The sequence below is a fragment of the Physeter macrocephalus genome, chromosome 19, assembly GCF_002837175.3.
Source record: "Physeter macrocephalus isolate SW-GA chromosome 19, ASM283717v5, whole genome shotgun sequence".
Classification (NCBI taxonomy): domain Eukaryota; kingdom Metazoa; phylum Chordata; class Mammalia; order Artiodactyla; family Physeteridae; genus Physeter; species Physeter macrocephalus.
In genome coordinates this window covers 23,303,484-23,315,147 of record NC_041232.1, presented here as the reverse complement: position 1 = coordinate 23,315,147, position 11,664 = coordinate 23,303,484, and the positions used below count along the sequence as shown (strand labels likewise).

General features: G+C 46.0%; 1 protein-coding gene across 1 annotated transcript in view; it reads left to right on the top strand.

Annotated features, from left to right (window-relative positions):
- Positions 1–11,664, top strand: part of TMEM132D (transmembrane protein 132D) — a 752,033-nt gene that overhangs the window by 187,302 nt on the left and 553,067 nt on the right. The window contains 2 exon segments of the mRNA XM_055080563.1: positions 4,976–5,373; positions 5,376–5,881. Of these exon segments, the coding sequence (XP_054936538.1) occupies positions 4,976–5,373; positions 5,376–5,881 (904 nt within the window).

Sequence of the window (11,664 nt, the reverse complement as noted above, 5' to 3'; positions counted from 1 at the left end):
CGGCATGTGGGATCCTCCCGGACCGGGGCACGAACCCGTGTCCCCTGCATCGGCAGGCGGACTCTCAACCACTGCGCCACCAGGGAAGCCCTCTCTATTGTCTTTTAATGATGCTTCTTTTGCATTTTTCTGCTATTTTTCTTAGAAGCCCTATTATCTGTATATATATCTAATGTGTTTCATGTTTGCAGCCTGCCACTGATCATTGTTTTCATTTCTTGCCTTTTCCATTTAGCTTTAGGGAAAGCTTCACAAATTCTCTTTTTCACAGGATGAATTCAATTTTCTGCCTTTTCATATCTTTTTTATTGCTTCTGAAACCATTTTAAATCCCTTACTTTTAATACTGCCATATCTTCTTCCATCTTAGTCTTATTTCATTATAAAATAGCAAGGGTCCTGCATTTTCTTGATTAGCGAGAGCGTAGAAGTTATTCTGTGTAAAATATACATCAGTATTCTGTGGTAACTACCCTTCAAAGCTTTGTTGTTGCTCTGTCTCTTCAGTGCCCTTTCAAATGCCCTTCTTTGATTTTGCAGTTTTTATTTATGAAACAAACATTTTATTCTCCTTCTGTTTTTCGTCTGTATTTGCCTTCCCTCTAGCTGTCCTTGAATGAGGGTAGCCTCTAGTGCCTTGGAATTTCCCTGACACAGTGGAGTGGGTTCCTCTTCTTTCCATTTGGTTTCCACTTGCTCTTGTTAGAGCTGCACGTGAAACGTCCACCTGGAAGGGCGCGGGCCCTACATTCCCATATCGGTGATGCAGCAGCCTAAGCAGCGTGGGGATGCATTGGCCTTCCTGGTACTCCTAGACCATTGTTGTACTGTCCCTTCTCTCAGGTTGGTACAGCTGCTACTCTGCGGACCAGTCTCCTGTAAGTCGTTTTGCCTTGGCTTTGGACTCAGTCCACAGGGAGGCTGTGCCGTACCTCCCGCTCCACATCAGCAAGAGGCCCTGACTCTGGGGGTTTCTGCACAGTGTGGTCCGACCCACTCCTCTGAGTCGTTCAGTTCAGCTGATTACAACTGTTGTCAGCAGCCAGCATCAGGAACGTTACCTAGCGCGGGGCATCCCTGGGATACAGTGGCCTTTGCTCTGAGAACTATCAGGGTAGTTCCACCAGGCTGTCATCTTCTTTTATGATGTCATGCTTAGAGATGCTAGATTTAGCCAACAACAATTCAGGGTGCCCGGAAACATTTGGATTTCAGATAAACAACAAATTTTGTTTTTGTTTTTAATTATAAACATGCCCCATGCAACATTTCTGTCCATTAGAAATGGAAGCATAACTGGGTTTCCTGTATGTTGTATCTGGCAACACTCACCATGCTGTATTTTCTGCATGAGGCGTTGGTATCCCATGTAATTTCTCAGGAATTCTCCCAGGCCAGGACGTGCAATTTGCACTGAATATTCAACACAGACGCAGATTTTTACTTATTACCATATTCCCTTGGTTACTGCTTTTGAGTCCACTCAGGGGAAATTTTAAAGGTCTGCGCTCAAATCACCGTCTTTCTCGGGTTTCGTAAAAGTATTATTTAGGGGAAATTATTTTTTCAAAATGGTAAATTAATAGACAGTCTCTATGAGGTCACTGCGTTGCTTCATGATGGGAACATGTCACTTTCTTTCAAATAAGCATATAAAGTCACAGCACCAAAATCAAATGTCATTTTTTTTCTTAATGGGTTATTAAGTGAGATTTACCACGTGCAAGTTCTTTGTTATTTGATACCTTGCTCTTTTTTTTTTAATGTGGAATTGGTGTTCGTAGGTTATAATAGCCAGCCCCGTGGGGATTTGAGGTTAATGAGTTTTACTTCTTAATCTATTCTGTGCATGGTGGAACATTATTTTTTGAATTCTGTTTTAAAAAAGAAGAGAGAAAAAGGAAGTAACACTGGCTTTAGGTCAACTTGCAGCATTTTTAAGCAATAAACATGTAGGTCAGCTACCAGGCGAAAAGACAAATAGGCGCTTCGTGGAATGAAGCTTAGAAATGACCTCCCTTTGAATGACGCCAGTGGTGTTCCCCTGGTTGCTTTCCCAAATAAAGTCAGAGGACCCACAGCCATTGCCCTTGGAATGTGTAATGAGTTGCACAGTTAAGTTTGGTGTACTCAAATAGGGGTCAAATAGGGGTCAGATGCTCAACAGGAAAGTTCACGAGCCCCGGTGTCTGGTATTAAGGTTTAACTATCTGTAACCTGGCCATTTGGCTTCAACAGGCTGGTGTGATGACCACCCGAGTGGGGCCAAGATGCATTTATAAGAATAAGGGCGTCTGTGAGTCTGTTTCTGTTTTGCAAATAAGTTCATTTGTATCACTTTTAAAAACGTATTTACAAAACCGAAAGAGATTTACAGATCTCGAAAACAAACTTCACGGTTACTAAAGGGGAAACGTGGGGTGTGGAGAGGGATAAATCGGGAGCTTGGAATGAACATCTACACACACTATATATAACACAGATAACCAGCAGGGACCTACTGTGTAGCACAGGGAACTCTACTCAGTATTCTGTGATCACCTACATGGGAAAAGAATCCGAAAAAGGATGGATACATGTATATGAATAACTGAATCACTTTTGCTGTACACCTGAGACTAACCCAACATTGTAAGTCAACTCTACTCCAATGACATTAAAAAAAAAGAATCAGGGGGCACTCACTGTGTGATGGATATAGGTCTTTTATCACCAAGATTACATGGAGCTCTTCATGGGATAAAAGGATGGAGGATTCTAATTATAGAGTGATGGCAACGGAGGAGACAGCATATAAAATCCTGATGTAAAAATATAATCTGCTTTTTGTAATATTGGAAGCATAATTCATTTGTTGATTCATTCATTTCTCAAATATTTACTGAGAAGCTGGTATTTGTCGGGTGCTCTTCTAAGGACTATGGCTCATGTGTCATCTCTGCTCACTTTGCATATAACCCACTGGGGCATGAAGGGAATTACAGAAGAGCATGAAGTCCTGTGGTAGGGAAGTATGAGATCTACAGAAGGACATCGGTGGTGCATATAAACGCAGAATAATGCAGTCAAAGGAGGCATTCCAGAGAAGTGACATTTATGACACAGCGTGAGCAGCCACAGGAGTGTAGCCAGCAAAGTGGGGGAGGGGAGGTGATACCCAGAGATGGGATGAAGGAGAAAGCCTCAACCCTGAACATGAGCACGAAACTCACTGCCTGTGCTTCAATTTCACGAAAAACTCACATGTGACAATGCACGTTTATTGAGAATATGAATCCTGAGGGATTTCCAGAACGTTGAGAAAAATGTAGTCCTGCTAAAGGAATGAGGTCTCTTGTGAGGTCTTATGATATTCTGATGTTTGAAAAAGGAATTCTGATGTATTAGGTTGAATCATATGAAATCGCTGCTTGGGTGAATCGAAACTGCTCAGATAGTGGAAGTTTCAAATGGTTCAGGGCCATAGACACCTCCGTTGCTGAACTGGGGCGCTCAGCCTGGCCTGAGTTGGGTGATACCATGGAATTGAGGGAGCCCTTCCCTCGGGGCTGTCCACCAACTCAGGATGAGCGTACGTCAAGCTGGCTTCCTGTCCAGAAGCAGGATGGACCACAGCTGAGGGTCCTGCACTGTTAGAACTGGATGGGGGCCTCCATACTCTGGTTGGTGCCCTCCTACTTCAGACCAGTCCAGGAGAGGCAGAGAGGCTCAGTGACTTGCCTGTTCTCTCTCGAGATCTGTGCAGCAAAGCCACAGTCAAGACCCCTTTCTCTGAGTCCTTTGCTTTCTCCTCTGTTCACAGACAACAGCCGAGAGGGGTCCAGGCTCATGGAGGCGTCGTGCATCAGAAAGCGTGCTCACGTGAGCCTCTGAAACAGTTCGGCCCGATGAATGTCAGGGCTTCAGTTGCTCTTACTGCAAAAGAACCAGTGATAATTACAGGGCGACTAATGAGAAGGGCTTCAGATAACTTGCGGAGCTTTGCCTAGAAAGTCAGCGATCCCAGAGCCAATAATTTCCATTTCTAAAGCCTGTTAAGTTGGTTCTTGAATTATGTAATTTCTGTGTCTGTGTTTTTCTTCCAGAATATAAGGCACAATGTAAAAATAACATTTTGGAATGTTCCCCCTGAGGGAGGGATACGCTTAGTAAGGAAAAAAACAAAAAACACGAATGCTTTCTGTGCATTGGGGTCAATATAGCTTTCACGAAGGATGAGTGATGGTCTTCCCTTGGTTCTTGGGTTCTAGGGACACATGGACCCGACATGGCGTGGTCAGCCCATCTCATCTGTTTCTGGAGGTTTCCTCCTAGCATTATCCTTCCGAGGTCTTTCTCTCCATCTCTCAGCTTAACCCCCAGGAAAGCGTGTGATGTCCAAGTGATAAGTGATTGCCCACCTTAACGTCCTTTATCATTTCCCGATGGTCAGCGTGTCCTTACGTGCAGCGTTGTGTATCTGGTGGAACATGAAATAGTATCGGGTAGAATGTGGACACAGCCTCAGACCACATGCTGAGAGAGTCATTCTCGTTTCCAATCTTGGTCCGTCTGGTTGAGTTAACGGGAATGCCCTTCTCTGTTGGATGCCCGCACATTCTTAAGACCTTTCTCATGAGGATCTCTCCCTTTAACGAAAAGAGAACAAGTCTCAGGCATAACCCATCGCCTCCTAAAGGCACCAGGACAGCTAGCTGAAAATTAAAGGCATGATTTGAAGTTTATTTATTTGCACACTTAGCTTCTATGCGTGGCCAGTGATGCCTGTTGTCTACTCCAGTGGCATCAATTTTTTTAAAGAAATATATTTCCTGTGAGATGAGTTGATTTAAGTAAGACCTTTTGAATAAGGAATTGCGGAATTAGCGCAAAGACAAGGCAATCCTTATAAAGGGGGGGAGGTGCGAAGAGGTGTGACATACTGGTACCCTTGCCCTGGAGTTTCTAACCCCTGGACCCCGATTCCTCCCGACAGTGGTGGCCAGTCGAGGCATCCTGGAAAGCATCCAGAGGTTCTCCTTGCTGCCCACCTACCTCCCAGTGACCTACCACATCCACCGTGCGGACGTGTCCTTCTTCCTGAAGGAAGCCAACCAGGACATCATGAGGAACTCCAGTCTGCAGTCGCGCGTGGAGTCCTTTCTGATTTACAAATCCAAGAGGTTCCCCGTCCTGAATGCCAGCTACGGGCCTTTCGCCGTCGAGCAGGTGGTACCCCAGGACTTGATGCTGCCCTCCAGCCCGTTTGGATTCACCGGCACGTTTTCCCTGAACTGGAAGCTGAAAGCGCACGTCCTGCGGGACAAGGTGACCCTGAGCCGGCCCCGCGTGCAGGTCCTCTTCCACGTGGTGGGCAGGGACTGGCGCGACGCCGGGTGGGCAGGGACTGGGGCGACGCCGGCCCCGCGCAGAGGCTGCCCTGCCTGCGCGTGTTCGCCTTCCGGGAGACCCGGGAGGTGAGGGGCAGCTGCCGGCTGCAGGGGGCCCTGGGGCTGTGCGTGGCGCAGCTGGAGCTGCCGGCCGGCTGGTTCGGGCCCCCCACGGTGGCGGCCGGGGCGAGGAAGAAGTCGCCCGAGCCCCCCGAGGGCAGCCGCGTGGAGCTCTACTACGCCCTGCAGCCCGGGGACGAGCGCGGAGACTGTGCCAGGAGAGCCGGGGGGATGCGGACGGGCCGCAGCGACATCGATGAGTCGGGGCCTCCCTTGCAGAGGATCGGGAGCGTTTTTCTTTACCAGACCCCGAGCCGGCCGCCCCTGAGAGAGCTGCGTTTGGACAACCACGTGGCCGTGCAGTACGTGCCGAAGACGGCCAGGCAGGGAGACGTGCTGACGTTTCCCGTCTCCATCTCCAAGAACTCCAGCGAGGACCGCTTCACGCTGAGGTGAGTTCTTTGGGAGTATCTCCCTGTAGCATCTCCAAGGTCAGAGGGTGCTTCTGGGAACCCCGTCTGTTTGATCCGGAGAGCTGTGTTAGCGCCGTCCGGGGTAGAAGCACCCTTCCCGTTTTTACAGACTCCGTGTTCACCGTCAAATCGAGAGACCAGCTGGCTCTCTCCGGGTTGGCAGCTGGGCGGTGAAGACCTTCTTCTTGCATAGGTTTTCCGGGCCATCCCGGGAAAGCCGGGAGGAGGCTGACGTTGTGCCTTTGCCCTGGCTCAGGCGGTTCTCAGCAGGGTTTAGGATAAATGGCTCACAGCTGAAATGAGCCTGCAAATGGGATGGCGACAGTTGTCAGGAAGGAGAGGAGCTGCAGCTGTGCCAACGCAAAATCTCTTCCAAGCGTGTGAGTTCTAAGTGCGCTCTGTGGTACCAACCTCAAAGTTATCGTTTTGTTCCTCTCTGGAAATAGAGCTTTTAGTGCTCAAAATATAAAAGAGCAAAAAGTGCGAAGGCTATCCAGTAGAATTCGTCGAGTTTCTTATGTGAGCATATACCAAAGACGAGGCATTGAAAATGAGTACTGTGAGCTTTAGGAAAAAGAATGAGTGCATTTTCTCTTTGGAATGTAGTATGGGAGGGAAGCTGCTTGCCTTGGCTTGACTGGATTGTCATAACAGCTTTTTGGTTCATTTGTTTTAAACACAGTTGAGTCTGATTATGACAGCTATTTGGTGTAAGTGTTGTTAGGTCACTGAATATGTCCTGACATGGCTGCATACTCCAGAAACTTGATCTGAAGTGTCATCTAATCAGATTTGTTAATGACCTCTGAACATAGGCGTGTTAGTGGACATGGCACACATTGATATGTTTTTTTTTTTAAGATCCCCAAAGCAGCATTTATTTACCCACTGAATTCCAAACTATTTAATTTAGAAGTCTGGCATTTCACAATTACCCATCTTGATGGACATGGGCTGACACACATGGTGCTGCCAGGATGCACAAGGACAATAGCCAAATAGTTACAAAAAAATAAATCCATGATTCTTCAACAGTTGCAACCAAAAAAAAAAACAAAGTTCATCCAGTGATGATCAGCCCTCTTGCCCCTCTCCCATTCTTTCTTTCTTTTTTTTTTTTTTTTTTAAACTTCTTTGTTTCTGTGTTTGTTCAGGGGTAATTCCAAACTATTTAATTTAGAAGTCTGGCATTTCACAATTACCCATCTTGATGGACATGGGCTGACACACATGGTGCTGCCAGGATGCACAAGGACAATAGCCAAATAGTTACAAAAAAATAAATCCATGATTCTTCAACAGTCGCAACCAAAAAAAAAAAACACAAAAGTTCATCCAGTGATGATCAGCCCTCTTGCCCCTCTCCCATTCTTTCTTTCTTTCTTTTTTTTTTAAACTTCTTTGTTTCTGTGTTTGTTCAGGGGTGGGTGAGTTTAAGAAAGGAGTCATTCTTTTGCTTATACTTTGCGCATTTCAGTTTTGTTGATTGTGACCTAGTGCTGGGAATTCCCTTTTAATCTCAACTGAAGAAACAGAAACCGATAGACAGCATTAACCTCCTGACTGAACTTAGCTGATGGTTGGAAGGTAAAACCTTTGGCTGGGGTTGGAGGTGCATCTGGGGATTGAGCACAGGGATTTAGGGCACATCAGCACATCGGTGGGTCTGAGCCCTCATGATCTCTCCCTTCTGTTCTTCAGAAGTCAGACCTAGATTGAGCTGGTCATGGGCCCTCTGGCTGGTGTGCTAGCTCCGCGCTTGGTTTTCCCAGGCTCAACGCTCTCATATAATATTCTTCGTGGAGATGGCTGTTTATGTAGAGAAATATCTTGCTGATGGAAACTCAGGGTTTTGAATAAGGGGAAATCACATGATTTCATATTCCGACATGTTTTCTGTTTGCCAACTACTGATGGTTGACTTCCTGGACCCAGGTTGATGAACCAGAATCTCTTCAAGTTTTACCTCCCCAGGAGATGATATCCACATCGGTTTTTTGGGGAATCGGTTATATACGTAGAATTAAATTTCACGAATAGCTGTGCATCCGACCACGATCCACCGCCCGCTGAGGTGTTCCTCTGAGTCCTGAGGGCTGCCTTGTCATCGGCAGGCTGCGACACGGAGAAATTTGCTCCTGGGCTACATAATCTAAGGGATCCAAGTCTTTGCAGATTCAGAAAGAAGCACCTTTGAAGCCTCTAGATTGGGTGGCTCCACTTCCAAGTGAAAAGATTGGAAAATTTTGGATGTAGAGCCAAAGTGTACGTGTTCAGATTCCGTCAGTTAGAAAGGTGTTTTAAAAAACCAGTTTTCCAGTTAAGACAGTCGTAAATCAGTAAATATTTCATGAACGTGTGTTCAAGTTGGTAAAGTGGCACACTCTCCGTCTTGGTAAAGGCTGGCACTAGGAAAGTGCCTGTTGAACGCTTCGCATGCTCTAATTAGGAAAATGGGTCTTATACCTGTTTATGAGAACAGCTGACGGGAAACCTGGATCCGGTAATGTCATTAGCCTTTAGTCGGAATTGTCGTAATTAGAAAATAATGAAACTGTGTATCTTCTTTAATGAAGCCAATTTGACACTCCAGTTTAGCATAGCTTCCAAATATTTAGAATTAGCATGGGCCTTCTCTATCTGGCCATCTGCTGTAAATAACCCTGAAGGAGCCAGCCAAGTATCTGTGGGTGCTTTCCTCGGCAACGGTGACTTGTTTCTAGGCTCAGCGGTGACCGCGCTAACGAGGTCCAGAGCTGGGCTGGTGTTTTATAGATCAGCTCTCAGCAGGACTTCGCTCACCACCTAAGGATGGCCAGGGTGGAGGGGGGACCAAATTACCTGCCTCCGACAGGACTCCTGCTGCAGACAGTGTTTGACCACCTACTGCCACCTTCCTGTCACTTCTGCGCCTGTGACCTCTGGGTGACTCTGTGGGCTACACACGGGGGCTCGGCTTCCCTTCTGGGAAACAAGTTTTGTCGTGCAAATTATCCGTAAGGGCAGTTTACAGAAATAGCTGGGAGTGTGCACGCGTGTGCATTAACCATTGCACGGAGGAAAACCGGGATGGGGCTGTTTGTCATCTTAGCAGTTCTGTTCTCTCCTGGAGCTCGAGTCTTCCAAAGCAGACCTCCACAAAGGAAGAAAAGCAAAACGCTTTTGTTCTTTAGACATCTAAGGATCCCTTTTAATTTCAGAGAATGTTTTCCTTCCGGTGGACAACAGCAGCATCCCACAGCACTTGTACCCTTCCTTGCACAGTCTCACCACCCCATCTCCTTTCCTTCCCCGACAGAGAGCTAATGTCAGAAGCATCCTAGGTCTCTCATAACCTGATTACGCGTCCGGAGAATCAAAGGCCTCGAAAGCTCTTTCTTGCTCATCTTTCCCACCTATTTTTTGGTTGTTCCTTCCCACAGGAAGTCAATTTCAGAGGAGTCTGGTTGTCAGAGCTGAATGTGAGCCTGGAGCCAAATATTTGCATAGCATTAGCTTGGTTACCTGATACTCCAGGAAATGCAGGTGGAAAGGTCCAGAACAGAGGCATGGCACTCAGATGCCTGGGTGCTTTTCTCAAAGTCAGAGATATGCTTAGATTGGTTAAATGAATGAATGAATGGACATATTGTTAATTATTAACCAATACATATACTTTGCTGAAGTCTTTACAGTTTTACATGCTAAATACTCAAAGAGTTTGTTAAGAATCTCGTGCCCAGACTGTGGTCAGATCTAAGGCCATCTCCGAATAAGGCCTTATTACCAAGTAGATATTCTTGCAAAGGTAAGAGTTGTAAACAAAAGAGAAAGAGAATAAAGTAAGAATATTTGACAAGGGAACAAAGTGGACCTGGGGTTGATAAGCCTCAAAAGATATTCTTTGGTGGTTTGGGAATCTCAGTTGTTAGGAATAATATGTGGTGGTTTGAGGTGGTTTGGCCCTGAACTTGATTCCCTCGAATGATGTAGCTTTTGAACCTGCCTTGGACCAGGAAAAGATCTCTCCTTATTCCGTTTCAGAATAATATTCACACCAATATTATTGGTGTGGCCAATAATATTCTTAGCTGCAAGCCATAAATCCCAGCCTGCTAATCTAAGAAAATAAATACATGAAAGGTTCGTTGGATGTATATTTTGGGTCTCAAGAATTAGTAAGGCCCGGGGGCACTAGCCTGGGCCATGCACAGGGTGGGAGGGGGAGGATGCCCCTGGTGTAGATGCACCAGCCTTCTTGCCCAGCACCCCTCCCCGGCCCAACGAATTCCTTCAAAAGTTCCTTCTGTTCTAGGGGAGGGAGCTGGTGTGGCTTCCAGAATGAGAGGGGGGCTCCTGGAGTCATCTTTCACTAAGAGCGTATCCCAGGGAGGCAGTGTTTCCCTCCTGAGAAAACTGGGTGCTTTTAAGAAAAGGATGATGATGATGTTGGGTATCTCGAAACCGTGCACAGGTCTGTGACATCTGTGCCTGCCACTGCGTCTCCGTTTGTCCTCCGGTGGGAATTGAGGGAGTTGCTTCTGGAGCGGAATGGAGTGAGAGGGAGACAGAGAAAGGAGGGCATTCCGTCTTTTTTCAGTAAAGCTCCTGTTCGACAAGATATTGAGATTTACAAAAAAAGTTGTGAAATCAGTACAGGACAATGCCAAGTACCTGGTGGCGCGTTTCCCCCTGTAATTAACATCTTTCATTAGCATGATTCAGTCGTGTCACAATCAGTGCGCCAATATTATTATTGACTGAAGTCCACACTCATTCGCATTCCCTTAGCCTTTGCCCGATGGCCCCTTTTTTGTTCCAGGCTCCCACCCAGGATGTCAGGTACATTTAGTCATCATGTCTTTAACTACTCTTGACTGTGACTCTTTCTCAGACTTGCTTTGTTTCCGTTGATCTTGATAGCTTTGAGACTTCCGGTTCAGTCTTTTTGAAGAATGTCCCTCTGTTGGGACTATCTGATGTTTTCCTCGTGATGAGACCGAAGTCATGGGTTTGGGGGTAAAACAGCACAGAGATAAAGTGTTGGTTTTGTGTTCATCTGCAAACCACAAGAGTTTAAAATCATATGCCCTTTATCCTCTTTCACCTTGCCACTGAAGAAGCATTTATTGAGGATGTCAGGAAATACACAGATGAGTAAAAAGGAGAGATGAGTCCTATCTGAGGGACAGGAGCATAAGAGAATAAGACCTGGCCCTGGGCGAGTGGAGAATATGTCGTGGGTGTTTTTGGTGGTTGTTTTTTTTTAAAAATTTGATTTTTGTTTTGTATTGATTGGAGTGTAGTTGGCTGGCGGTGTTGTGTTGGTTTCGGGTGTGCAAAGTGATGGCTCAGTTCTGCGTATGCATGTGTCTGTTCTTTCGTGGATTCTTTTCCCATATGGGTTGTTGCAGAATATTGAGTGGAGTTCCCTGTGCTGTACAGTAGGTCCTTATTGATTATGTAGTGGTTTTATGGGCCAAAAAAAAGGGATTTCAGGCAAAGGGGACAGCACAGGTAAAGGCACAAAGACATCAGGTGTATCTCTGTGCTCTTTTTTATTGCCCCATCATCTTGAAATAAAAGCCAGTTGGGATTTTCAAGAACAAACAAACAAACAAAAAATGCCATTTTCATTGCATTGTATCAAGAACACGTACTCCCAACCTGACTTAATCACTGTTGATGTGAAATTTGGTCGCTGGCTGGGGTGGTATTTCTCGGGTTTTTCGTCTGTAAAGTTGCTTTTTTTTTTTTTTTTTTTTTCCGGTACGTGGGCCTCT